The 27,841-nt window shown below is 36.0% G+C and overlaps 1 protein-coding gene across 1 annotated transcript; it reads right to left on the bottom strand.

Moving 5' to 3' along the window:
* Positions 1-946: 946 nt before the first annotated feature.
* Positions 947-26,785, bottom strand: LOC134325693 (calpain-A-like). The gene is made up of 22 exons (XM_063007936.1): positions 26,754-26,785; positions 24,507-24,762; positions 23,388-23,457; positions 19,291-19,409; positions 18,924-19,075; positions 17,633-17,810; positions 14,503-14,574; positions 11,156-11,241; positions 9,600-9,668; positions 9,328-9,488; positions 8,121-8,272; positions 6,057-6,068; positions 5,075-5,283; positions 3,850-3,877; positions 3,682-3,741; positions 3,275-3,338; positions 2,527-2,591; positions 2,359-2,427; positions 2,197-2,275; positions 1,296-1,412; positions 1,138-1,190; positions 947-1,046 (listed from the first exon to the last, which is right to left on the bottom strand). Exons 2-22 carry the CDS (start codon positions 24,741-24,743, stop codon positions 1,020-1,022), a joined length of 2,079 nt encoding a protein of 692 aa, XP_062864006.1. The 5' UTR covers positions 24,744-24,762; positions 26,754-26,785; the 3' UTR covers positions 947-1,019.
* Positions 26,786-27,841: the final 1,056 nt, after the last annotated feature.

The raw sequence follows: 27,841 nt of genomic DNA, 5'->3' as shown, positions 1-27,841 counted from the left end.
GTCGCACCAGTTATGAGGACCTATGATCTGACTTTCTTACTTCTCACAGCCAATCTTTGTTCATGCAGCCGCCCAGCCCAGTCGGAAGGCAGAGCTGAGATTCGATACGATGTATTCGAAACCCCAACTCTGGTGTGCGAGCGTACTTTACCGCTGCGCCACCTGAGCAGCTAAGTGCTGTGTTTTTATTTAGCAAGATATTTGTGGGGTTTTGATAAGTAAGTTACATCTTTTCAGTTTGTGGTTACAGTTTTGCGAAATTGAGCCACTGTTTATGAAAATGTGGTTTAACATTTGGAGAAAACTAAGCAAACAATCAAGCAGGTAACCACTTGTCCAAGTAAAATATTTAATTATGAAAACAATGCTACTGCATCTTATATCTTTGCAGACAGACACTGACAATTAGCCTCTAATGACAAAAGCAAATGAAACAAGCCACCAATAAAAGATAAACATATTGACAGTGTTAGAGGTTAATATAAACTTAAAGAATAAAACAATAAAAAGTAAGCTTTTAATAGAACCCAAACCATTAACATATACTTTTACTTGTGTGGTTGTACGTGTGCGTTTGTGTGGATTTAACTGTATGTTTAGGCATGAGTACAAATTAAGGGATCATCACATTTATTCCTTACAATTTTAAAAAGTGCCATTCATTTTGTCCAACTCATTTTGGAGTTCTGTGTGGAATAATTTTAGATTTGACTTCTTTTCCTTACCTTTTGTGTTGTTCTAATGCAAACAAAAGGAATAAACTTGTGAATTCTAAGTGGTGACAGTATTTTTGGTCATGACTATATAGACGTGTACACATCTGTGCCAAGCTCACTTTCCCACATCAAGCATTTTTCATACAGGTTCTTACTAATATTTTCAGGAAAAAAAAAACATACACCTAAAAACAACTAATAAGATAATAAAAAAAAATAATAAACCCAAGTAGTCTGTAAGATGATTTTATGCATTAGCATTATCCGCTTTAAATGCTCTGCTGATGTTTCCTTGCTGTTTCTTTAGGAGTACATAGTGAGGTACATCCACTAAAACAAGCAGAGAATAAAGGATAAGGTTACATAATTCATCCTTACAAAAATGATGAACTTCTTTATAAAGACCTGTTTAAAGAAATACCTCATGTTCCTTAAGCTGCATAGAATGTCCCTTACCAAGTGTTTGAAATATTTCTGTAAAACAGAGAACAGATACATTTAAACCATATTAAATGGAATACTGGTGTGTTTCCTACATGAGAAATATTAAGAACATTTTATATGCAATCCAAGCCTTACTGGACATGCATCTGAGACGCAGAGCCAGATGGATGAACCTCTGCAGAGTGATTTTTCCACTGTAGTCACCATAGCGCAGATTTATAAGTTTTAGCAAGTGGTCACTAACATGATAGCCTGGTGGAAGACAGAAATGATTTAATCATTAAAGTTACTACTTTATGTACTGTTCTATCTCCTTTCTGCATCAATAATCTTAACATTTATTTGTTTATGTATATTTTTGATATACGATGTATCTTCAAAAAGTTTCCATACTTTTATATTTTGGTTGGAAACGGTAAGGGGAGGAGGAGTAGTAATTGGTCGTGTCTGAGAGAGAGCTTATAGTCCGGATTTAGCACCATCTGATTTCCACCTTTTTGGACACTCACTCAAGCTTTAAAGAGAAGAAGATTTTCATGTGGTGATAATGTGAAAGCAGTGGTGCATCAGTGGCTACACGCTCAACCAAACATTTTTTGCTGATGGCATTAAAAAGTTGGTATGACGCTGGACAAATGCATTTGAAGGTCATGTGTTTTTGAAATTCTTAATAAATAGAGTTTAAAAAAGTGCAGAAACTTTTTGAAGAACCCTCGTATTTTTAAATAAAACAGGTGCTGAATCTGGAATACCTGAACTGTAAAATGCATTTCATGTGCATTTCTTTATCACCACAAAAGATCACTAATTGCCACTTTCAGGATGACAATGCAGGTGTCACAAATCACAAGACATCTTAAACTGGTTTAATAAATATGACAGTTCAGAATGCAGAATCTGAATTCAGTAAAGTATCTTTGCGATGTGGCAGAACAGGACAGCATAAATGTACAGCTAACAAATATTAAGCATTATTAAACATTAAAGGAATGTTTTCAAAACCTTGTGGAGTTCATGAGAAAATATTAAAACAAACCTGTACCCTCCATTGCATGTCGAAGTTCTCTCAGAGACAAAATGGCGTTTTTGTTGCCGTCCATGCGCTTAAAAAGATCCTGTGTAGATATTAAGCACATTAATAAGACTGTTCTCTGTTGTTATTAAAGCTTGTTTTTGACGACCTATCCATCATGCTTACCTTGTAAAAATCTACTTTATCCAACAGTTTCTGAAATTCTTCTGTATTCAGGGTTCCAGTAACGGAGTGCTGATGAAGAGTTAAGGACTTCCTCAATCTCAAATACAATATCTAATATCATATATATTAATTAAATCTCAGCAGCTCAAACAAAAAAGTGTAGGATACATCCATCATTGCGATTATGCTCTGGCACGCATCGGTGCTGAAGCCTTCAGAGCTTTGTGCATCTTCTGAAAGTGCAGCAATAATTTAGATTAAAACTTCAGACCATTAAAGTGTATAGTTTACAGCACTGGAAAAAAAATGTAGACACATCTTCTTACTATCAGTGGTGTATAGAAATTTAATGGAAAAAAAATACTTAGTTACTGTACTACAGACTGTACTGAAGTCATAAAGCAAAAATAATATTTCCTACTTCTCTACATTTTTAAATGCAAATAGTTACTTCATTTTCATTTACAAAGAAACTTAGTGACTATATTGTTACATTTATTAAAATCATAACATGTAAAAGAAGCTGATTGCACACTCGGGTGGAGCAGTGATCAGTTATGCCAGCTTATTACTGCTGAGATCCAATTATAAATCTTAGTGGTGCTATCAGCAGGATGGGCATCTACACAGACATGATTGCCTATATCTGAGGGAAAGAGGAAAAACTAAATCCCTGAGATGATTTGGTGTATTCCTTGTGGACAGTTGTTCCTTGGAAAACCAGACACTTCGGCTGTTGCTGTTTAGCTTTAGTCCTTATAGTTTTGCCATTTCTAGGTAGATTAGCCTGACAAACTACTCCATTCTGATAAAACAATAGAGTTAATCATTTCTATTTAAATAAGAACCTGCAAAATGTCCTATAGGCTGGCATGTTACCAGTAGTTTAAAACAAACCACTAGATAATTCGCTCACCTTGAGTCACACCAGTTCTTTCATTTAGAATTTTCTGAAGCTGCTCTGCGTTGATTTCTTTAAACTGATTACAAAAGAGGACAAAAAAGTGTTAATTAAAATCATATAATGTAGTTGATTTTAAAAGTCTGCATATGTTGACTTGTAAGTTTCACTCTAGGCCTCTCTATGTAATCTTTATGTGAATTGTTTATTTCTTATTATTATTATTATAAATGTATGGATTTACTGTTTTAAAGGGTCTTGGTTCACATATAATGTAGCACTTACAATGTGGCATGTCATCACACATCATGAACAATCACAGGGTTTGATTATGCCAAATGGGTTATTCAGTCATATAGACAGATGTCTTAGAAACATGATTTAAAAATGGTAGTTGTAATGTTAGAAATTCCATTAAACACCTGATTGGATGCTTGGCCAAACACTGGAACTTTCTGGTTGTCATCACAGCTGAATTGCCTCTAAACATAAATTACAGAACATTAGGTTAAACTATCCACTTAAACATTGTATGCATAAGTAAGCTCTTAAACTGTATTAGAGAAAGAAAGACAAGTGACAGCATATACCTGAGCAAAGGCCCTGGTGAAGGTTTCACTGTAAAAAAAAAAACCAGTTTTTATATCATTTTCTATAATAAAGCACTTCTACTTTATTATAAGTAAAAAAAAAAACAATTTCTGATTGTGATAATGATATTCCTTACTAACTACAGCTTATCTGTCCAACATTTTAAATTGTTGTTTTTTGTAAGGTGACACAATATGCAATTTCTAACCCTTTTTACTAAAATAATCTGTAAAATAAATGTTGCTAAATAAAAAACAATGCCAAGTGATGTCCGTTAAAAATAGGTTGTCTAGATTGCAGCAAATGTCAAAACATCAAAATGTTGGTCAGCATTAATATTACCCTTACAGATGTGCATACCATGACAGATGCTGGCTTTTAAACTTTGCATTGGTATTAACTGAGATGGTCCGTTTCCTCACCATGGGGTCCATGATTTCTAAAAATAATTTGAAAGATGGCGTGAGAGAGAGAGAAGGTTTTGTCCTTTCCTTCTCTTAATATTTTAATATTTCTATGTGATTTAGTGTAGCTGGTAAAATCCCTAAATTATTTGTAACAGTGCTTTGAAAAACATTGTTCTTAACCTGTTGTACTATTTGTTTACACAGTTTGTCACAAAAGTGGTAAACCTTAACCTATTCTTACTAGCAAAATACTGTCTTTCATTACCGCTACATTTATGCCAGCAGTGACGGCCTCAACAGTAAAGAATGATCAACAGTGTGTAATTTGATCATTACACACCCTTCCCAGTTTTCCCATTGACGTCTCAAATTTCAGAGGTGTTGCATGCATTAAATTAACATAGAAAAATTAATTTAATTAAACATATCTAAAGTACAGTTTACAAACCACTTCTTATTGTATTTATTTGCATTTTACCTACTGTCCTGTACTGTCCTGTTTTTTTTTTTTATTAAGTTTGTAGAAGATGCTCAGTAGTGGCAACCTTGAATGGATCATGGTTTATTATTTTTATACATGGAATCACCACATACACATGACTAATTAAAGCTGCAGTATGACACTTTTTAATATTTGGGAATTTGAAGACCACTTCTGTACAAGCTGTACAGTCTTCATGCAGGTTGTGTTATCCAAAAATACTTGTCTGAAGCTTTTTAAAGCATGACTTGGGGCCAGAACACATTTTCTCTATTGACTTGATTTTTTACAGCTTAATTTAGTCAGATAGCATTAGAATAGTTCATTTGCACATACTTTATGTGGGTTTCTGTCTTTGACCAGACGCTCAGAAGAAAGGAGGCAGTTTGATTGGCATTATAGGTGTATGGCACAATGAGGTACTCTCCTGCTTCTAGTCTGCAGTTATTCATCACTTCACGGCAATCGTACAATGTTGAGGTGCAAGCAACTAAAGTTTTGTCATTGAACAAAGAGACTGGTGACTTGTCGCCTAAATTTTCCTTCTACAAGAGAAAAGGGCAAAATTATGAATTTAAAACTACATGCTCCAAAAGTAATTAATAATACAACATCTGGTCTTTAAAAAAAACACATAACAAACAGCACACAAACACACAAACATTTGTTCTTTTTATGTCTATGTTGAACACACTGATTAATACTTCACAAGCAAGGGGTTTTGATTAAAATAATAAGATTAAAACTGTGATTGTAAAAGGTGTTCTATCCTATAAAAAGGCACACACAGTCTGCTTTCTTAGAAAGATCTGTTCAAGTCAACCGTGCACAAATCTAGAGGAAAAATCTAGCAGGTGTAACAACAAAAGACCTGCATCATGTCTAATCTTGCTAGAAAGAAAAACACTATACAAAATGTTAATGGAAGGAAAGGTTAGACTTGCTTAAAGGTCACTTCTTTCTTTAAAAGGTTCTAAAACACTTCTGGGGAAACGTTCTGTCTCATCTATTCATAATACTGTGCTTTGAGAATAAATACCCTGCAGCATGCAGGCATTAATTTAAAATTCATCTTTATTTTTGTAAGTCATATCAGTAACTACAGGAAACATCATTGTAACTAAAGAAGATCACTACATTACAATGGTTCACCTTTGTAAGCTGGACTATGGATGATGTATCAGTGTGTTTATTACAGATGTGAAGTTCATAATGAACATTAAGGCAAAATGTTTATTAAAATGTGCATTATTAAGATTTTGATTAATATCAGACCAAATTTGAAAGAATATCAAAAGGCAACTATAACTGCACTTACCTCATCTGGCAACTGAAACAGAAGAAAACAAGAGCTATGTTAGCACATAAACAAAAAACTGTATCGCCTGTATCTTTACAGAAGCCACTCTATCATGGTCAGTGTTCCAGTTGGATAATAAGGAAACCTTGGGCCGAGACAGAAATAAAAACTGCACAGTGTGTCAATTCATTGCTGGGCCACACACACACTGTTCACATTCACTCACTTATGCCTAGTTGACACTACACGATTTTTGCCCTGATTTTCGCTCGGCGACTGGTCGGCGCTAGATTTGCCGGCTCTGGAGCAACTCGGCGTTTGCTCGGCGATCAAAACTCAGCTCTCGATCACTATGTGTGAACTACTCAACAACTCGATCCGACCGGCTCGCCGAGCACTCGGCGACCGGATCAAGATTTCTAATGCCAAGTTCACACTACACGACTTTCTGATTTGTCGGGTCGCTGTACAGTTCACACTACACGACTGAATCTTTTGCACTCGGGAGTCTTTCAGTCGGTGTGTATTTCACACTACACGACTAATCGGCGATAGGGGGTTTCACACTACACGATCTATCACCAACTGGAATCACAGACGAGCTGCTCTGGTCTCCCAAACTACGTTTTGTCACAAAAACAAACGCGAGAAGTGACGAGGGGTTTAATGATACCACGTCCAAAAATGCACGTCAACAAGTAGCGAGTGATCAAAGTTTGTGCGCTCATGTGCAGCATAAAAACAAAGAGGAAAAATAAATGAATCTGAGTGGATTTGGCAACACGAACAGTATGGATTGTTCTATAGTAAGTTGGAGGTTAATTAATATTTTTGCAATGCAACGTTGGTGTTTTGTAGAGAACGATCAGGTCAGAAATAATGTAAAACGTGTGTGTGTGCCGGTGTATTCTGATAGAAACTATATTATCCCCCTGTCCCACCTGTTTACACTCCTCTCCTGCGTTTCCCCTCACACTGTATCTTGCGTTCTCATTGGCTGTTTGACACAGCACTCACTGCCAGGTGTGCAACTCAGATCAGAAATCTGACATGCTAGAAATCTCAATCCGGTCACCGAGCGCTCGGCGAGCCGGTCGGATGGAGTTGTTGAGTAGTTCACACATAGCGATTGAGAGCCGAGTTTTGATCGCCGAGCGAACGCCGAGTTGCTCCCGAGCCGGCAAATCTAGCAAACCAGTCGCCGAGCGAAAATCAGGGCAAAAATTGTGTAGTGTCAACTAGGCATAACATGTCAGATATCTGATCTGAGTTGCACGCCTGGCAGTCAGTGCTATGTCGAACAGCCAATGAGAACGCAAGATACGGGGTGAGGGGAAACGCAGGAGAGGAGTGTAAACAGGTGGGACAGGGGGATAATATAGTTTATATCAGAATACACTGGCACACACACGTTTTACAGTATTTCTGACTTGATCCTCTACAAAACATAACACCAACACTGCATTGCAAAAATATTAATTAACCTCCAACTTACTATAGAACAATCCATACTGTTCGTGTTGCCAAATCCACTCAGATTCATTTATTTTTCCTCCTGATTTTACGCTGCACATCAGCGTGCAAACACTTTGCTCACTTGCTATTGTTGACGTGCATTTTTGGACATGGCATCATTAAACCCCTTTGTCAGTTCTCGCGTTTGTTTTCGTGACAAAACGTAGTTTGGGAGACCAGAGCAGCTCGCCTGCGATTCCAGTTGGTGATAGATCGTGTAGTGTGAAACCCCCTATCACCGATCAGTCGTGTAGTGTGAAATACACACCGACTGAAAGACTCCCCATTACAAGAGATTCAGTTGTGTAGTGTGAACTGCACAGCGACCCGGCAAATCAGAAAGTCGTGTAGTGTGAACTTGGCATAATAGCATTTTAACCCCTATAGAGTCATTTTACCTTTTAGATGTATTGAGAAGAAACCAGTATAAAAATTCTTTATAACACAGGAAGAACTTGCAGTGTTCCACACAAACAGTAAACAAAAGCAAGAATACATTTAAAAATTAAAAAATATGCACTACTGTGCCCTCCTGATTTAGCATCATGATTAAAAATTCTTACTGACCTTGAAAATACTGAAACCAATGAACAGTTTTCTGGTAAGACGTCTGTTCCTCTTATCAGGTTTTTGCATGAGAGACAGAAGTACGTTTGGTCCACAGTTTTTATCACAGGACTTAATTGTGACCTGGAACTTGGGGTTTCTCCAGAAAGTGTCTAAAAAAAGAGGGGAAAACATTGCATTAATATTTTACATTTTTTAACATTAAAATTAAAGGTCTTTGGAAAGTGTTATTACATAAAATGATTTGTAGCTACATCAATACTGATGTAAACAAAATGTAAAAAGAAAAAAAATAATACAATTAATACAAAAAGTTCAGTGGTAGCTCAGCGGTCAAGTTACTGGACTAGCAATCAGAAAAGTGCCAGTTCAAGCTCCATCATCGCCAAGTTGCCACTGTTGGGCTCCTGAGCAAGGCCCTTAACCCACAATTGCTAAAGTTGTATTTCCTGTTTCAATTTAGTGACTGACATTTTCCCACTAACTAAATCATTACTGCCTAACAGCAGTGAACCTGGCTTTGTAGTGACTAGCATATGCTCCCAGCACAGAACATGTGAGTCCTGCCACTGCAATTTTTCAAACTGCAGCCCAGACAACTTTTTTTACACAGATTAAGAGGCTTGAAAATGGGCACTAACTGCCCCCTCTCTATACGACAGGGGTTTGACTGGTTAGGTGTACCATGAAAGGCAAGGCAAAGTTTATTTCTATAGCACCTTAAACACAACCGTGGCTGACCAAAGTGCTGTACAGGCTCAGTATACTACCATGCTGGTAGCTAGTAGCTGGTAGCTGGTAACTAAAATTATGAGGTGCCATACACTTGTTTAGTTATAAATGTACATTTAAAAAAAAAGGTTTTTACAAAAACATTTGTGTGTAGTATTTTTATTGCAATAAGCCTTTATAGATTATATTTTCTGTATCACAATGCATAAGTCAATCTGAGAGTCTGATCTGATGACTAAAATTACATTTATGACTCATTGACTCAAATGCATTTGAGGTTAAAAACATTTGTCTCCATGAATCATACGCCCTTGAACAACCCCGATTAAAACAGTTAGAGGCTATGCTAGCCAGTCTTTGCAGTTCTTATAATAACTACTTGTTTTGTACATATGGGCAACCAAACACCTACGATTGGGTATTGTTGCTTTGATCTGACAGAGAGAAGCTACCAAAAACGCTACAGACTAACTACCTTTCAACTCCATGCGCCCACCAGCTGTGCTGCCAGCAAGCCAGGAGCCATCAAAGGATTTGTAGGTCCAATGATTTTCAGAGGAGCCATCCAGGAAAGCAGGGGAGACACTGCAGATATCCAGCTGACAAAAGGTTTTGCAGAAATCCTCCCCAGACATCCTTAACACAAAACCAATGACATGGTTGAATTTAATAGAGGAAAATTAAAGACGGATTTCAATTTGCTTGAAAAATATACTGTATGTTAGGTACAAAATGTTTAAATGTTACCAGAACTCTCCATCTTCAGCAACCTTCCTGTAATTCTCTTTTTCATTTACTGTACTCCATAATGGTGAGCTGAAAGGGTTAAACAAATATTCGTATAAATTCTATTTCCTTCCTAAATAATCTTTGGAACTGATTTTACAAAGATGTTGAGTCTGTATAGTCAATAAAACAACCACATGTTTTTTTGTTGCAAGTATAAACTTTAAAAGGCCCTGAAAAGTTTACAGATGTACTTCAGAGCTCAGTTTTCAGAATTTGTTTTTTAAAATCCCTATGATGATGTCTGTTATATGTCTCCAAGTACAAAAACAACTTTAAACTTATAAGTAATGTGTATGAAATGGCAGTTGTTTATGTCTATTATTTAAATGTGGTTAAGAAAAAAAGTATTTTTCACATCAATTTAAATAATATCAACATTTAAGTATTTGAATAGTTGACAATTTGTGATCATGTGTTCTCAGTGCTCTCAATTTTGCCATCTAATCAATCAATGTAAACTTTTAGATGTAAATTAACACTAATACTGACAAAAACACTAATTTCTACAAAGGGCTAATACCTGGAAGGCTAATTACCTGCTAGCTGCCAGCATATCTGATATATTCTAATAAAAAATGCATAAAATAACAGTTACATTTAGCTGGTTGACAGGATAAGTTGCTAACATGTGTATAGCTCCTAAATCACATACTATTTAGTTAAAGGACTAATAACCAAAATTGTAGATGTTTGGTGTATATGTAAAGCACTTGGACCTGCCTGCTATGGCAGGTGGGCATAGGGCATTGCCAATGTACATATTCAGAATAACAGCCCTAGATGTCCATTAAAACTGTGTTTTATGTAAACATGTTATGCTTTTACTTCAAGTGAGGGTAAATGTTGTGTGATGTGTTATTTTTTTATTCATATACAGTAAATACAGATTAGACTATAAAAAGCCAGAGTTTTCTTTAACCCACAGTTTTTATAATCAATATGCCCTACAATAACAAACTGCCAGGTTTTCAACAACTACTTGAATAGAAGAATAGTTCAATAGATAACCAAGAGATGCCATGTTATTCTAGTAACATGACTCAGCAGCTAAACGTCATAACATGAAACAGTTGAACATTTTTCTTTACCACAGTTCTGCACTGCAGCCTAATAATTATAACAAGCCATACATAATGATATTTAACAATAGTACAATATTTTCAGCATAGAAAGAAGTCTTTGATATTGACTTTCAAGGACAGGTTAAAACTTCTGTGGGAGGAAACAAGTTAATACAAGTTATGCTTGTATTACTAAATAGCAGGAAAAAAGCTGGTGTTATTATGTGCCACAGACAGTGCACGATGCAGTTATGAAACTAAAATGTGGATACTGTGTCCAAAATCAAAATATTTAAATATATTTATATATTGGGTTTATTTGCTCCCTTATAGGTTATTTAAAATGATCACTTGACAATGATGAAGATAATGTTAAATTCAGTAATTAATTATTAAATTATTAGTAATATTTTAATAAATTTTCAATCACATTTTTATAATAGTAGTTCTTACATGTCACTCCAGTCTCCACGCCATTCCTCTGATCCCCAAGGATTAAAGAGCCTTACCAGATCAACCGGTTTGTTCTGGCTTATTACCTGTTAAACACACACATTAAGTCTTTTTTAAAGTCCAATTTTAAAGAGTTAAGACTTGTACGTTAAGAGCGTTAAGTTAAGAGCAACTTACCATATAAACTCACATACAAAGTGTAAGTAATACACTGCTCAAAGTAAAAAAAAAAAAGTTTAAACTGTTTACTGATATAAATTGTGAAATTTGCTGAGATTCTTGAAAACCAAAGTAAAAAAATATATAAATATATAAATATCATAAATATAAATATCATAAATACATTTTTACATTATGTTTTACACTTAGGTTACATTCATGACAGGACAGTTAAAGGTTACACATGATTCATCAGTTTAAGTTCAATGTCAAACACCACACACATTTTGTTTCCCCAATTCACCTCACTTACATGTCTTTGGACAGTGAGAGGAAAACAGAGCTCCAGAGAAAAACCCATGCAGACAGGAAGAATATGCAAACTCAATAATGACTCAGTAGCGTGTATGGCACCCCTTGCCTCCTGACTACATCTGGGCATGCTCCTGATAAGACAGCAGCCATTGGCTATGACGTGAAGGTTTTTGCAACCCTCCATGGATATGCCCCCCCAGATCATCACGGTCATGATTTTTGCTGCTGCACTAAAACGGTACCCTGAATAGCTGCTTCATGCATACTTGATGTTTTTTTAGGAGACAGCCCAGATAAGCTCACCGAATAGATGTTGCAAAACGTGATCGTGTCAGTAATGATATGCTGTTGTAGTTGTGGTAAACGTATGCTATTGTCTGTCCTGATTATGTTTACGATAGACTCTTCTTGCTCTGGGGTGAACAGCCATCTTCTTCCTCCAGCAATGATAGGTCTACCTAAAATGTTCGACTTATGCTTGCTACACTGTAGCGGCTCAAATTAGGCCTGACTCTCTGCCTAGCCTCCTGAAAACTCAACCCATGGTTGACCACATGCCAACCAAAATGGCCTGGCCCGGTTGCTCGTCCTCTTCCTTTTCCTCTCTGTCCAGCATTGGCTTCCATTGTTGTGCAAATTACAGTTTTTCTGAATTCCTAAAACACGTTTCCTGAAATGTCCTCTCCTTTTTTCAAAACAGTAAACACAAAACCCAAAATGTGAGCTACTTTCACAAAACCTCTGACTTGTCTTGCAAAATCAAACAATCAATTCAAAACTATTTTATCTTCGCTAAAAACCAAACACTGCCATCAAAATACACAAATCCAGCCAATGCATGACCACTACACAGCAGTCATTACACACTACATAAAACATTACAAAACACATCGCTTTTATCATAGCAAAACCAAATATCTTTATTCAGGATTTTTTTTGTATACTTGAAAACATATTTACTGATGTATTTATAAATTTATATACTAGAGAACCAACAAATAAATACAGTATATGAACTTTATTTATTGTATGTACAGTTTGCAATGTCAATCATTTATTCTGTCTCAGGATCATGTCTCTGGGCTCAGTCAGGCCACAGGAGTTCATCAACATCCAAGGCAATATTCTCCCTATCTAGACAACGCAAAAAACAAAAATCCTTTTGCATGCAGAATCCAGGCTTGAGAAGAATACACTCTAATGTCATCACATGCATCTATTGACTGGAGCAGATTTTCCTGGATACGCTGAGAAGAATTGCTCAAATGGGTTTAGGAAGGGAGAGTATGCTGGAAGGCTTTGATTTATGAAATGAAGGTTATTGATAAACCCTCACATATGTTTTTACAACAGTGAAAGCTCACATTGTCCCAAACGACCACGCACACAGGATGCTTTCTCAGCTCAGGATCCCCTGCTCAATTCCAAGCAAAGCATCTTGTAGACCAGACCATCCAGAAATGTTAGATGTTCTGTGTTGTAGGGCTCTAATGTAACATGGTGATGCAGAACCCCATTGCTGTTGATGGCCGCACATACATTTTACATTTACATTTTCAGCAATAAGCAGACGCGTTTATCCAAAGCAACTTACAGTATACAGTCTAAGCAACTGAGGGTTAAGGGACTTGCTCAAACAGTGGCAACCTGGCAGTGGTGGGGTTTGAACCTGCAACCTTCTGCTTACTAGTCCAGTACCTTAACCACTAGATTACATGGTCATATTGCCACTATGATGGACAGGCATTTCTATAACTGCATGTTGATCAGTTATGTTGAGACCTCTTCTCAACCTCTTCGTGAGACTAAATTCAGCTTTGTCCAAATATAAACATTCATGGGGCCTCTCCATGGGTTTTAGTTTACAGACCTCATGTCGTTGTATACATGTGCTGCTTTACACAGAATACAGTATTTGATATGACTGCTCTTGTTCTTGTTCATCCTCATCTTTCTCTTCTTCACCATTGTTAAAGTCAAATACAGCTCAGAAATGCCACATGCATTTGAACTGACTTTTATCTACTCTTATCTACTTATTTACCTACTAATTTTAACCCTTTTTACTAATATGACACATGTGCACAGTTTTTACCTGTAGTGTGTTAATGATGACAATAGTGTGTTTGTTGTGTTTAACTTTTGTGGCATGTGTGTGCCATTTTGCATCAAAGTGTGCTACCATAAGAAATGTGTGTTAGTCAGTGAGAATGTGTTTAGAGTTTTGCAAAAAGGTTGAATCAGGTATGAAATGGTGTCAAACTAGGAGAAAATGGTTTAAGGTTTTGTGAAAAGAGTGAATCATTCAATAGACAAGTTTTGGCAGTTGACAGTTGTGTTCCAAGAATGAGGTTTAGTGTTTAAGCCATTGAGAAAAACTGTAACACATGTAACCTGTGGCCTCTATATTAGGGCTTAGGCTCTGACTTCTAAACATTTGACAGATTAGCCAGATGTGTTTTCACTTGTGATGACTGGTTTTGTGTACTTGGTACATGGGTGTGGCATTTGCATGCCAGTGTTTTCCAAAACAAACACAGGGATTTCAGTTTTGAAAGATGTTTCTAATGTAGAGAACTGTGTTTAGGGTTTTGCAAAAAATGTGTTTCAGAATTGCTAAATAAGTGTAAGGCAAAGAATGTGCTTATGATTTAGTTTACCAGGTCAATAGGGTTACATGAGTTAATGGTTTCCAAAATTGTCACCCCTTTCGGGTTTTAACAACTACAAAACTACTGTGACTGACTGAGTGTTATACCATGATGACCGAGTGTTCCCTTCATTTTTTTAGAAGTATATTGCACTGACAAATAATCATTTATTAAAATGTACTACGTTGGTATATTTAACCTAAACTTAATAAAAAGACATACCTTGGCGACCCCAGTCACAGTGTAGGCATGACCCTCTACAAGGCCATTGGGCAGAACTTGGTTTTTATCCCCCTGAAGAAAAAAACATTGAAATGTCATAAATAGCGACACCCTGTAAATAATTGTTTTAAATAATCTATGTAAAATAATTATTTAATAATATTTTAAATGATAGGTCTTATAACATTTCAACATAAAATTGTACTAAACACTGTTTATTCTACCAGCTTTAAACACAGCCTTCATTCCAACATTGCTCCAAGCACCAACCACTTTATTCTTCTTATGGACACTTCATTCATATTTGTTTTTATTATCTTGCTAGATTTTGTAGTTTATACATGTGTTTTACTTTTATACATAATTTACCTTAATTAAGCAGCTATAGTCTTGCTGCAAACAGCATTTCATTGTACTTGTACAGTGACTAACATTTCTTATCTTAATAAAGATATCTTATCTCAGTGCCGTTGTAAGAACTAGTAGCAATTAGCTCTCAGCATGCTGACTGGTCAAAGGTCACAAGTGCAGTTTCACAACTGGTGTCTTAATATGCACCATTAAATTGTACTGCCAGTATGGGTGAAATATACGTTTTTACAACCACTGCACAAGTCTGTGGGGGCTTTAACCAGCTCCTTCAGCACCAGACTCCTCCACCTTCTGTGTAAGAAAGAGCGCTACCTTAGGTGTTTTATTCCAGCAGCAATTAGAGTCTAAATCAGTGGTGTATAAAGTACCTGAAGGCCATACTTGAGTAAAAGTACAAGTATCTTACCAGAAATGTACTTAGATAGAAGAAAAAGTCACCTTTTAAAATATTACTTGAGTAAAAGTCTAAAAGTATCTGATGTTTAATGTACTTAAGTATTAAAAGTAATTTGATATTAAATGTACTTAAGTATTAAAAGTATAAGTAAAAGTAAATGCTGTTAGTATAAACTGAAGCAGTCATTTAAAAAAATATAAGATTGTTCTTTTAAGCCTGTAAACCACCTTAACAAGCTTTTTTCTTCCTGCCATCTGAACATGATCTGTGCCAATTTGTGATTATAATCAGCTGTTCACATCACAGTTGTTTTTTAACCTTATTACGAGGACTAAATTGCCCTGTTCCAACTTTTTTTAGAATGTGTTGTAGCTTAAAATGCATGTATGTGTATGTTAAGAATGAAGTTGACCAGACAAAACATGAAATATTTTGGGTTAATAAAAGATGGAATAAGAGTCGGTGTAAATGTAAAAAACACTGCATCTAGTGTATTTTATTTGCATTTTCTATACTGTTTCATTTTTTTTGATAAACAACTGAATTTTGGCAGAATTAATTTAAAAGCAAAACTCAAGCAAGTTTAACTAAACGTGTGGCACAACCCTTTAATGATCTGCTCAACCATTAGTTTAATCTAAATAGCTGGGTAAAATAAGCTGTATTTAAATAATCTTTAAAAAAAAATTTTGGGCTGTATCTACTCCCTGATTGGCATGTGTTAAACGTAAAAAATATTGGTATTCTTACTTTAGGAAAACACCATTTCTAACTTGTGTCAACCTGAAGCAGCAGCTGAAAGATCATCCATAAAAAAAAATTGAGTTCTTGTTGAGAGCATTAAAGGGTTAAAGACGTGCTGCATGTTCCTCAGCACCATGAATCTCTCCTCTGTCAGTGTAATACAGAAGTTATCTGAGGAAATATTTGTCTGTAGGTGAGTTTTTAAAAATGATGGGACACATCATGTCTGCACTGAATTAATTACAAACAAATGTAGTAAAAGTTTTATTTGTGGTTCGAATGTAATCGGTAGCTAGATATCTGAACAATGTTAATGCTAATAATAATAATAATAATAATAAAAACAATGGTGCTGTGGCTTTACTTTGTTAATCATTCCTAACTTACTTTACTTAACATCAGTGTGTAGGACGGGGAGATTCTGAAATGACGATTATTTCGTATCTTTGAGTGAACGATGCGCTTTTACAAAACGTTTGCAACTGCGCATTAATGTGTTTAACCGCTGATGTAATTTACAAGCGCAGATTCGCCAAACCTGCTGCAGTAGACTGTCACACTTCTCACATTATTTAGCTAAAAAATTCTTGTCGTTTTATTTTGTAGTAACGAGTAACGAATTCGCATACAGCAAATGTATCGGAGTAAAAGTACACAATTTCCTTAGGAAATGTAGTGGAGTAAAAGTGAAAGTTAACGAATTTTTTATACTCCAGTAAAGTACAGATACTCCAAAAAACTACTTAAGTACTGTAACGAAGTGTTATTACTAAGTTACTATACACCACTGGTCTAAAATAGTAACCAGACCCTATAACAAATAACTATTCGGTCACCCCACCACTAATATAGTGCAATACAAAGCACAATAACATGTATGTATAGATAATATGTAATATATTACATATACTATTTTATACATGTATATTGTGTTTACTGTATTTATTGTATATACATACTGTATATAAGTACACAAGTTTGTGTTAAAAAGGTTTTTAGTGTAAATAATTACACACTATGTGTGTATTTTGTCATGTACCTGGCAGCTCTTAAGCCTGCATTGATGTTTTACATTTTTATGTATCATTTTATTACATTTTATGTTCATACTTGTCTTTCTTCTCTGTTCTTTCACTTTCTTCTTTGTACTGCTGTAACATGTTAATTTCCCTTAGGGGATGAATATAGTCTTTCCTTTTGTTTTCTTTTACAAAAGTAAGAGGCATGAAGGCACTAAAGGTTGCTTTAAAAACCAGAATTGCCCAGAGACTTGAACTTTACTCCTCTGTGCATGGGTTGGAAGCAAATACAGCGATACCAAACCCCACATCACTTTACTACTTATATTAGAATAACTATATTAAACTGCTACTTCATATAGTACTTGAAAGTTTGGTACAAAGCCTCTGGTTTGACAACTGTATTATACACAGTGTTCATGTTTTGTGATTGTCGTGTTGTTCCTTTTCAAATAAATTGATTTGTACTGCACTTTAAACTGTGGTATTTCAGACCTAAATGATATCTGTAGATCTTCCTGTGTTTTTGTTTCAGTTTTTAATGATTTATAAGGTACTCTTATATTTACAAAAATACAGAAGTGAGTGTTGGTTTTACCCGTCCAGGTGTACCACAACCCATCATAGAGTTGGCTTTGTTGGCATTATAGATCAGCTCCCATACTTTTTGAGGATCCCCATTTTGAAGGTTTAGTGTCACATACACCCCACCAGTAAAGTCCATCAGGGCTTCAGAGACAGCGCCAAACTGCATGTCTGCGTAGGACCCGCAAACTCTAACAAATACACATGGAAATGACTTTACATTACATTAAATAGGTACATTTATTTTGATTAAATACATTAATTGACATTATTACAATTATTTTAAAAGCAAGTAAACATAGGCATAAAGTGTTTTAGCTTTATGTAGTGCATAGAACAACAGAGGAGCTTCTATGTAGTGCATGTAGTGCATAGAACAACAGAGGAGGGGAAAACCTGGACCACTGGGGCTTAAAAGTTAATATATTACTTAATCTTTATTATTTCTTTAAGCATATTGATCTGTATTTTTTGGTTAATAAAGCAGCATAGTATTACACTACATCATACTATATTACATTACATATTGCTGTTAACTCACTCATTCACTTTCTTTCTTAACCACTTATCCAACCCACTTATCGTGGGTATGTGCTGGAGCCTATCCCAGCTTTTCAATGGGCGCAAGGCACACAGTATCCTGGACAGGACGCTAGTACACACATACACACACACACCCATTCACCTATAGGGCAATTTAGTGTCTCCAGTTAACCTGACTGGGAGGAAACCCACGCAGACATGGGAAGAACATGCGATCTCCGCACAGAAAGGACCGCCGTGCCTGGGGATTGAACCCAGGATCTTCTTGCTGTGAGGTGACAGTGCTACCCACCAAGCCACTGTTCTGCCCGTATTGCTGTTAACTCCACAATAAATCATTTATGCTAATTTATTGGGAAGCATAAGGTTTCATTACTTTTAAATAGTTACTACAGTTCTTCTTTACAATAATTGCACATTGCTACCAAAATAAAAAATATATAATAACAAAAGACATTGTATTTTAATATAAACATTATAAGCTGCTAGTTTGATCCTCACATATCATATAAAAATTTAAAAATTCAACAGTTGTCTGTACATGACAATAAATACAATGCAAACTCTGCCAACATACTGTATTTTAACATTATATTATAAATTATATAGCAGGTAAAAGCCTAAATATAGTTCCATTTATTGTAAAGTTTTATTTATATAGTTAATTATAAGGTTAAAGTAGGTTTTTCTTTTACAAATTTTCCTATCAAATAAATTTTTTGCTTTTAATTACAATCAGTAACAATTAAACTGGGGCTTACTTGGCATATGCTTTTTCAAGCAAGGCAGGCCAGTATTCATTGGAGTGAACGGGATCTTTACATTTCACAGGCTTTGCAAAAATGAGCTGGCCATTGATGGTTGGTAGTTTGTCATCAATTACAACGTCAACCCATTTCCCGAACCTCCAGAACTATAAAACAAAATACAATTACATTTACAATACAAAACATGATCACTGATGATTATTGATAACATGACACTCAACAAGCATTAGAAGCATTAGGTCTCTAAATCCCTAAACATTAAAACTGCATATTGCATGTTCGATGGTATGGGACCATAAAATGTTTTTATATAATAATTGCCTTAATGGTGTACAGTAAATTTAGGAACTGGAATACTTGCCCTGAAATGAAATATTCCTGCATAATTCTTTTGAAATGACTGTCCAGCAGGAAATATCGCCTGTAGTATGTTCTCCTTAAATGTTAGAGCACCAACTGCAGCAAGAAACCAACAGTTTCCTAAAAATAAAACACACACACACAGACACAAATGCATCACAAAGAGCACTGCATGAATAAAGTACAAACGTTTGAATGCCCTGGGTAAATTTTAATGCTTTGTCTATTACATGTATGTGAAATGTCACCATAAATAATGAAAAGATTCAGAGAATCTGGACAAATTTCTGTGCATAAAGAACAAGGATGAACACTGATATTCAATAACCTTTGATTTCTCAAATGGCACTGCATTGTAAATCAACCTGCTTCTGTAATAATCATAACCACACGGAATTGGAAATGTTTCAGAAAACAAGTACAACAGTCTGTGTCTTCATGTCTTAAAAGATTACAAAACAAGTTATTAAGGTAATACATTTCAGTTGCTCTGGATTAGAGTGTCTGTTAGATGCTTTAAATAGAAATGTAATGCAATACAGTAGTAAATTTGTCCCTGTATACTGTATATACACAATAAACAAAGATGTTAATTACTTAAAACATTAAATATCTTACCTTTAAACTGTTTCTGATTAAATGCAAGTCAAAAAGGATTTGCCAATAAATGCACTTACAGTTTTCTAATAAATTAACACATTCTCTACATGAAACAAACCTAAATATGGCAATGTTTGGCAAATCATAGTTAATACTTTATATTTCTTTGCTATAATGGACATATGGACCCCTTTCAGTGAGAGCCTTAAAGACTCGGACCAACCGCCACCTCCACAACTTTTTTCCCCAGGCCATTAGCATACTTAACAAGGACTATTTCCACATCCCTCCGCTTTAAAAGAATACACATGGTTTTATCATACAATCCATGCACATATGCACCTTATTTACTTAATAATCTTTATCGCACATTTTTTTACTTGAACTTTGTCAGTGAACTCTAGTGTGCATCTCCATTGCACATTTTTCTGATGCTGTACTGTTTATGTCGCTGTTGTGTTGTTTATTTTCTGTTTATATATAGTATTCCTTTTTTCTACTATTTAATTTGATGTATATATGTTGACACCTGCACCAAGAGAAATTCCATGTACATCTGGTACGTGGCGAAAATAAAGATTCAGATTCTGATTCTATTTAGTGGGTTCGGCTATTTCAGCCATGCTTGATATACTAAAATCAAGGGTGCAATCATGCAAGCTTGATAAACAAATATAATACAAATAACAAGCATAATAAAAGTGTATATTGAAAACCTTAGTGGCTTTTAATGTGGCACTGTGAAAGGGTGGCACCTTCTAAATCCTGCTATCAAAGTTCTGCCCAAATGCAGTAGGCCACAAAAAACAAACACACAAAAAACTGGTTAGTGCTGAAGCTTATGGGGTAAAATGATCTGTCTAAACTGCACTCACAGTTTTTTTTGTCAAGTTTGGCGTAAAAGAATTTAACTTGCCTGCACAGAACCCTGAGCTCAGCTGTGTTTAATACCTTTGAATTGAATTAAACAACATCAGCACCTGATCTATGCAATGCTTGTTGCTGTTGTAGTAAAACAGCTTTCCATTAATAATAAAGGCTGTTATTATAGATAATATGCACATTTTTAGAGCACAGGAATTTTAAACTACAAAATAGGGAGGTTATATTTGGGTATCCACATACTTTTGACCCTGTAGTCTAGAAACAGCTGTGCTTACCAGATGACCCTACTGCTTGCAATGAAACAAAAAGGCATTATTTTAAAAACTGTATCAATGTATGTCTGTAATTTACATATTATTCTTATTTCTGTATAAGAACGTTTTTAAATTTTTCCTTTAAATAAAATGAGTGGGTGGCTCAGTGGTACAGCTGGTAGAACGGGTGCTGCTCAGCATCTTGTGTTCTGACGAGCAGGGATTAAATTCTCAGCTCGGTTTAATGTCAGTTAGAAGTTTTGCATGCTCTTATTTACTTTACCGCTACCTAAAAAAACATGCAAAGTTGGACTGACTGCTCTAAATTACCTGTAGTTGCTAATACATGAATGTGTCATCCTGCAAAGGATTGGTATCCTGTTAGGCTGTTTCTGTCTGGCAACCAACACACCGTAACCCTGACCAGGGTTTTTATTTTTTAGTAAAAATGAATAAATAAAATCAAATAAAGTAAAATCATTGTGTTTAGTTCTTAATGCACACATCACTTTAAACTGTCTATAAATCATCTAATTTGCACTGCCGTTGTAATTGCACTGGTTTGACACAAAGACTTCTAAATCTGCATTGTCACTTTAAATGTCTAGGTTTTTTAATATTGGGACCTCTATTTTTCATTTGTTATATTTTAGTGCTATATTTTTTCATACTTCTTGTGTCAGTGTATATATATTTGTGCTTTAGTGTGTTTACTCTAGTGTGTTTATTCTATTTTTATATTCTTCTTATTCCAGGTTTATTGTTTTAATTAATGTTTAGTGTTGCACCATGGGTCAGAGAGTAACGTAATTTCAATCCTCTGTATGTCCTGTACATATTGCATTACTGACAATAAAGCAACTTTGACTTTTGACTTTGACTTAATCAATACCATGTATAGGTTATGTAGATTTTCACTACATTATTTAGAATCTCAGAAAATGATTTTTTATAACCTACCACTTTTTCCAGAATAAACCTTGTTAAAATTTTTGAGAGTTTTGTCAATGTTGATGCTTTAAATTTGTTATTCTAAGCTTTTTAACAATAGACAAACAGCAAAAACAGTTATTTATATTGACTATAATAAGTACAGTTCATGGCCAAAAGTAGGTGGGCACCCGCTTATTACTGAGTTTGGGTTGTTTTAGCCACACCCATTGCTAACAGGTGGACAAAACAAGGTACATAAAGACAAGAACCACACTCTTTGCACAAGGACACAGTCATGCTGGAACACAAAGTGCCTTCCACAAATTGTTGCTGCAAAGCTAGAAGCAAAAAATTCATTGTAAATAATTGGATTTATATGCTGGTTACCAATGGATGTGGTTAAAACACCTGAATTTATTAATTCAACAGAGTATACACATACTTTTGGCCATATAATGAGCTTAATGCAAATATGTAAACATAATATATAAACGCAAAATATGCAAGATCAGTGTATCATTCCAAATGTCAGACTGTAATTATCAGTCAAAGCTAAAGCTGTTAAGCAACTAAGTGTGAACATGTTTATGTCTGGCCTGTCACTGCAAAGCAGTTTGATAAAAAATCTTATCAACCCTGAGCTAGTTTGGCAGTAAAACATACACTATATAAACAAAAGCATTGAAACACCTCTGTAGTGGCTTGCACAAAGAGCTGAACACCTTTGAGATAAACTGGATAGTTTTATTGTAATGCTCATGGTTATGATTATAGGGCCCTACTAAATTCACAGAAAAATGTGCTTAATTTCACGGACCTCGTTTTTCAAAAATCACAGATTTTACAGATTTTTAAAGAAAAGTGCCATTTCACAGCAGTCAATAAATTACACTCATAAAATGACTGATAGAATAAATGGAAGCTACAATACACAGCACAGCTTACTTTAAGAGTTGAATGTAAACCTAGAACATTCAGCAAAGGTGCAAGGCTCCGTCTCAAAGATTAAAATTTTCATCCGTGTTTTGACACACCCCCCTTTCAGCGTCCACAGAATTGGTTGGGAGTTTTCCAAAGTCAGTTACCCAACTCGTGTTTTTAGCTGCTTTACACCTGACATCCTGGACCAATTACTAAATGGATTGCTAGGACCACCTCATTCTCCAAATTAGTCAGTAAATGTGAGACACTTGAATGCTATGTGAATGAAAAATGTAAAATCGCTAAACACAAACCTATGTTTTACATATTTACTGTGTGTGAATTAGGTAGGGCCTAAGTTATGAGACAGAAAAAACAACAAGCTCATGGTTGGGTGTCCTCATACTTTTGACCATGTAGTGAATATTATGCATCAGTTCCAAAAAGCCTACAAAAGTATGCAGATTAATACAAACAGGTAAATTCTATTTAATCTTCAACTTACCCAGTTGTCCTTGGGCAAAGTCAAACCTGGAAATACCACCCACAATCAAATAAGGATTTTGCTCCAGTCTCTGAAAAAGACAACATTTCTACATTAAAAAACAATAATACTTCATTTAATTATTTTTGATTCTTGTATCCTAGTTCTTGTATCCTAGGAGATTTAGAGCATCCAGTTAACCTCGCTGTATGATTTTAACTATGGGGAAAAAAGTCCAAAGTGAAATCAACATAGACATGGGGAGAACATATCAAATTACAATAACTGTTAACTGTAGTAGGGATGGAAGCTGTGTCACTTGTGCTGTGTTACACTAATCATCAAGAACCCCAGAAGTAACTGAGCAGAAGTCAAACATAAACTAAACCTAATAAATGCTAGATGTATTTTACGCATTTACAGAACAGTTGAAGCTACATAGCATTTAGTAGCTTCAGGTTTATGCTTGACTTCTGCTCTGAGGTATTTATTTATTTTATTTATTAGGATTTTAACGTCATGCTTTACATTCTTTGGCTACATTCATGACAGACACACGGTAGTCACTCGTTACACAAAGTTAATCATTTCTCAAGGTTTTATCGAACACAGTCATGGACAATTCCGTATCTCCAATTCACCTCACTTGCATGTCTTTGGACTGTGGGAGGAAACCGGAGCACCCGGGGGAAACCCACACAGACACGGGGAGAACATGCAAACTCCACACAGAAAGGACCTGGACCGCCCCACCTGGGGATCGAACCCAGGACCCTCTTGCTGTGAGGCGACAGTGCTACCCACTAAGCCACCGTGCCGCCCTGCTCTGAGGTAATTTTGGGGTTCTTGGTGGTTGGTAACACACAGCACAAGTTATTGTGTTATTGTGCTATGCCATGTCCTTGTCTCTGAATAGTATAGTAGCACATCAGGTAGTGTGGTAGTTACACAGCCTGGGTTTGATCTTTATCTTAACTTCTACAGACATTACCCTAGTCTAGATTATCTTCCTGCTTTGTATTCAGTGTTTTGGGGTAGGTTCCAGATGCACTGTGACTGATCATAATGAAGTGATTACTTAGTGAATGAATAAAGAAATAAATGACAGTATTTCAGAAGAGGTGCATTATGATGATGTACCGTTGGCCTGACCCATTCGACTTGAGCTAATTGTTCCTCAGACAAAAGATTTTCTCCTATGGAACTTCTGTCTGGTGGAAACATTTCATCAATAAATCTCCACTGTCCGGCAAGATAAAACTGCAGCAAATTTTCATAGTCTTGATTCTGGAAATTGTTTGGATTCTTAAGTGTGCCCACACCATCCTTGTGTTGCCGCTCCTTTATGATATCCAGACACACACCCGGAGGAGGCATTTTTAGATGTTGTTATACTCTTTAAAAGAAAAATTAATATATGGTTACTACATGGAAGTATCTACTGACCATTTGTAAAAAAGAACATGATGCACTGGCATATGAAACAGAAATTTAAGTACAGCATGAAGTGTTGGGTATTTTAGTTATATAACAAATGTAAACCATTTTTGCAGTAGCTTTGTATTGGTTTACCAGAGGTAAAGCAAACAAAAACAGGCATGGATGAAAGAGAGAGCCAGAGTAAAACTACACAGCATGGTAATTCCTAGGTTTATATTTTTAAGCACAACTTTTTATGAATCAATTTTCATAGTTTGATCAATTTTAATGGTTATATTTGGGGGGAGGGGGGTACAACTAGGCACCAATTTATTTTACTTTACACATAGTAAAACTGTTTAAAATATTTAGGGTTAATAGCATAAGTGTCTGTGATGCCAGGCACCTATGTGGATGACGACAAACATTGTTCCAACAGATCCCAGAGTTCTATAGGAGTTCCTTCACACCACACCAAACCATGTCTTCAAGGTCAAACCATGTCTTTGCACAAGGGCACAGTCCTGTTGGAACACTTGGAAGTGCTTTCCACAAATTATTGCTGCAAAGCTGGAAGCATAAAATTCATAATAAATAATTGGTCTTATTTGCCTGTTATCCAGGGATGAGGTGGAAACACCCGAATTTGTTAATTTGGCAGAGTATACACATACTTTTGATGAGTTTAAAGCAAATAAGTAAACATAAATGCAAAATATGCAAGATCAGTTTATCATGTCGCTACATTCCACAATGTCAGACTGTAATTATCAGTCAGGAAGGCAATTTTTTAGAAAGCATCGTTCATACAGTGCATTCACAAGCTGCATTCTAAGAATTGCAGCAACTACAGTAAGTCTGAGCATGTTTATGTCTGGCCTGTCACTGCACAATATCGTTTATGCATTTTCTCCCTTTTTAGTGCGTCCAATTGCCCGATTGCGTCATATTTCCTCTCCACCAATGTCGATCTCTGCTCTGATTGAGGAGAACGAAGCTAACCCGTGCCCCCTCCGACACGTGGGCAGCATGCCGTATGCATCTTATCACCTGCACTTTGACGAGTGCAGTGCAACTCAGTGTTGTGTACGGAGAGACACACCCTGAGAGCACTCTTTTCTCATCTCTGTGCAGGCGCCATCAATCAGCCAGCAGAGGTCGTAATTGCACCAGTCATGGGAGAGAGAGAGAGAGAAAGACCCCATCCGGCTTAGCCCCGCGCATATCTGAACAACAGACCAATCGTTGTTCATGTGGCCAGAGATATTTCATGTTTTGTCTGGTCAACTTTATTTTATATGTTAATATAAATTTCCTTCCAGCATTTTAGGCCTGCAACACATTTCAAAAAAGTTGAGATGTGGACAATTTAGGGTTAGTAATGAGGTAATCAGTATTCACAAATGAGTCTTTAAGGAGCAAAGATGGGCAGAGGATATCCAGTTTGTCAACAAATGCATAAGAAAATTTAAATGTTTAATAACAATGTTCATATTTCTCCCATATTTTCAAGGAATCTGGAAGAATTTCAGCACATAAAGCGCAAGGGCACTGCATCAAGAACTGTTATTCAGCGTCCTATTCAAAGTCTTATGAGAAGGCTGCTAAAAAGTTCAGAGACGATCACATGGAGGTCACTCCATTTTAATACCATTTGCTTACATAAAACAGCTTACTTGTTTTTTAAGGGAAACATTTAACGTGTGTGGGCTAACACGTGCTTTCTCTGCTCCAAAGATCCTGAACAAGTTTAAAGTATTTGTAGGAAAACCTTACAGAACCAAGACTAACCACACATTAAAATAAGCTCATAAAGTCCGTCAAGCCATGCAGAAGAGCATCTAGCAGAACACATACTGAACAAACTACTAAAGCAATATTATAAAAGCTTTCTGTCTCTGCCTTAACACATTTTGTAAAGCAGCAGTAGTTTACACTGATGGAAAAGTCATAAAGCTTAAATTTTACCTGAATGTGACGAGCCAGCAGTACTACTTACACTCACACTAAAAGCTCTGCTTTCTGTTGCTGCCTTTTGTACCTTGTGTTTGCCCAGGTAATATAATACTAAATACTGTATGTAAAGCTGAGCTTTAGAAGCTCCACCCTTCTGCAAGGCTAACTAGACAAGTACCAAAAACGACCTGCAGCACTCAGAGTGCATTGCATCAACAAGACAAGTCAAGTCTTGTTTTTTTAGACCACCATCATCTGTCTATAATTCATGCCTCTAGTTTGAACCTGAGAAAAACTGTCTCAGTGCCAAGAGTCTTCAATTTGAATAGTCGTGTACATTATTTGTAACATTTAGTCAACGTTTGTCAAAGTGGAATGCAATAATTGTGAAATTTGGATTTATGGGTGAGTTGCCATAGAGTACTGATGTTTACAACTTTAAAAGTAAAGCAGGAATAGACATTAGGTAAAAAGAAGAGGACATGACACTGTGTTGGCTTTGTGTTGCCATTTGTGTATTCATACTAAGTACTGAGTAATGAGTACATCTCTTGCCATTTTTGTTATGTGACTGCAGTAGCCTTGTGCCAGGTAGCAGAACACAACATCAGTAAAGACTCCATACAATTAGAGGGGTGGCACAGTGGCTCGGTGGGTAGCACTGTCATTTCACAGCAAGAAGGTCCTGGATTTGATTTCCTTGTTGGGCAGTCAAGGTCCTTTCTGTGTGGAGTTTCCTTCCACAGTCCAATGACGTGACAAAGTTTGACATTAAACTTGAACTGAAAAGCTGTGTTACCTTCAACTACCTGTCATGTCATGAATGTAACCAAAGTGTAAAACATGACCATATGTTTAGATCTGGACTGCAGACAGAAGAGTAAAACACATGCACTCTGTGTCTATGAAGCCACGCTGTTGTAACACATACAGAATAAAATCTGGCATCGTCTTGCTAAAATAATCATGGACTTCCTGAAAAAAAGACGTCGCCTTGATGGCAGCATGTGTCTCTCTAAAATCACAATATATGCCTCCGTGTTAGTGGCACCTTCACACACATGCAAGTCACCCATGCTGTGGGCACTGATGCACCCCCA

Source organism: Trichomycterus rosablanca, chromosome 13 (assembly GCF_030014385.1).
Source record: "Trichomycterus rosablanca isolate fTriRos1 chromosome 13, fTriRos1.hap1, whole genome shotgun sequence".
Taxonomy (NCBI): Eukaryota; Metazoa; Chordata; class Actinopteri; order Siluriformes; family Trichomycteridae; genus Trichomycterus; species Trichomycterus rosablanca.
Note: the sequence above shows the minus strand (reverse complement) of the source record. Positions and strands in the feature narration are given on the sequence as shown.

Bases quoted from the DNA above. Each gene is read 5' to 3' on its own strand.
- LOC134325693 (XM_063007936.1), bottom strand. From the start codon at position 24,743: ATGCCTCCTCCGGGTGTGTGTCTGGATATCATAAAGGAGCGGCAACAC. The intron at 11,242-14,502 runs GTATGTCTTTTT...TGTGTTTAACAG, and splicing joins CTGTGACTGGGGTCGCCAAG to GTAATAAGCCAGAACAAACC. The intron at 3,742-3,849 runs GTATATGCTGTC...ATTTATGTTTAG, and splicing joins TCACCAGGGCCTTTGCTCAG to AGGCAATTCAGCTGTGATGA.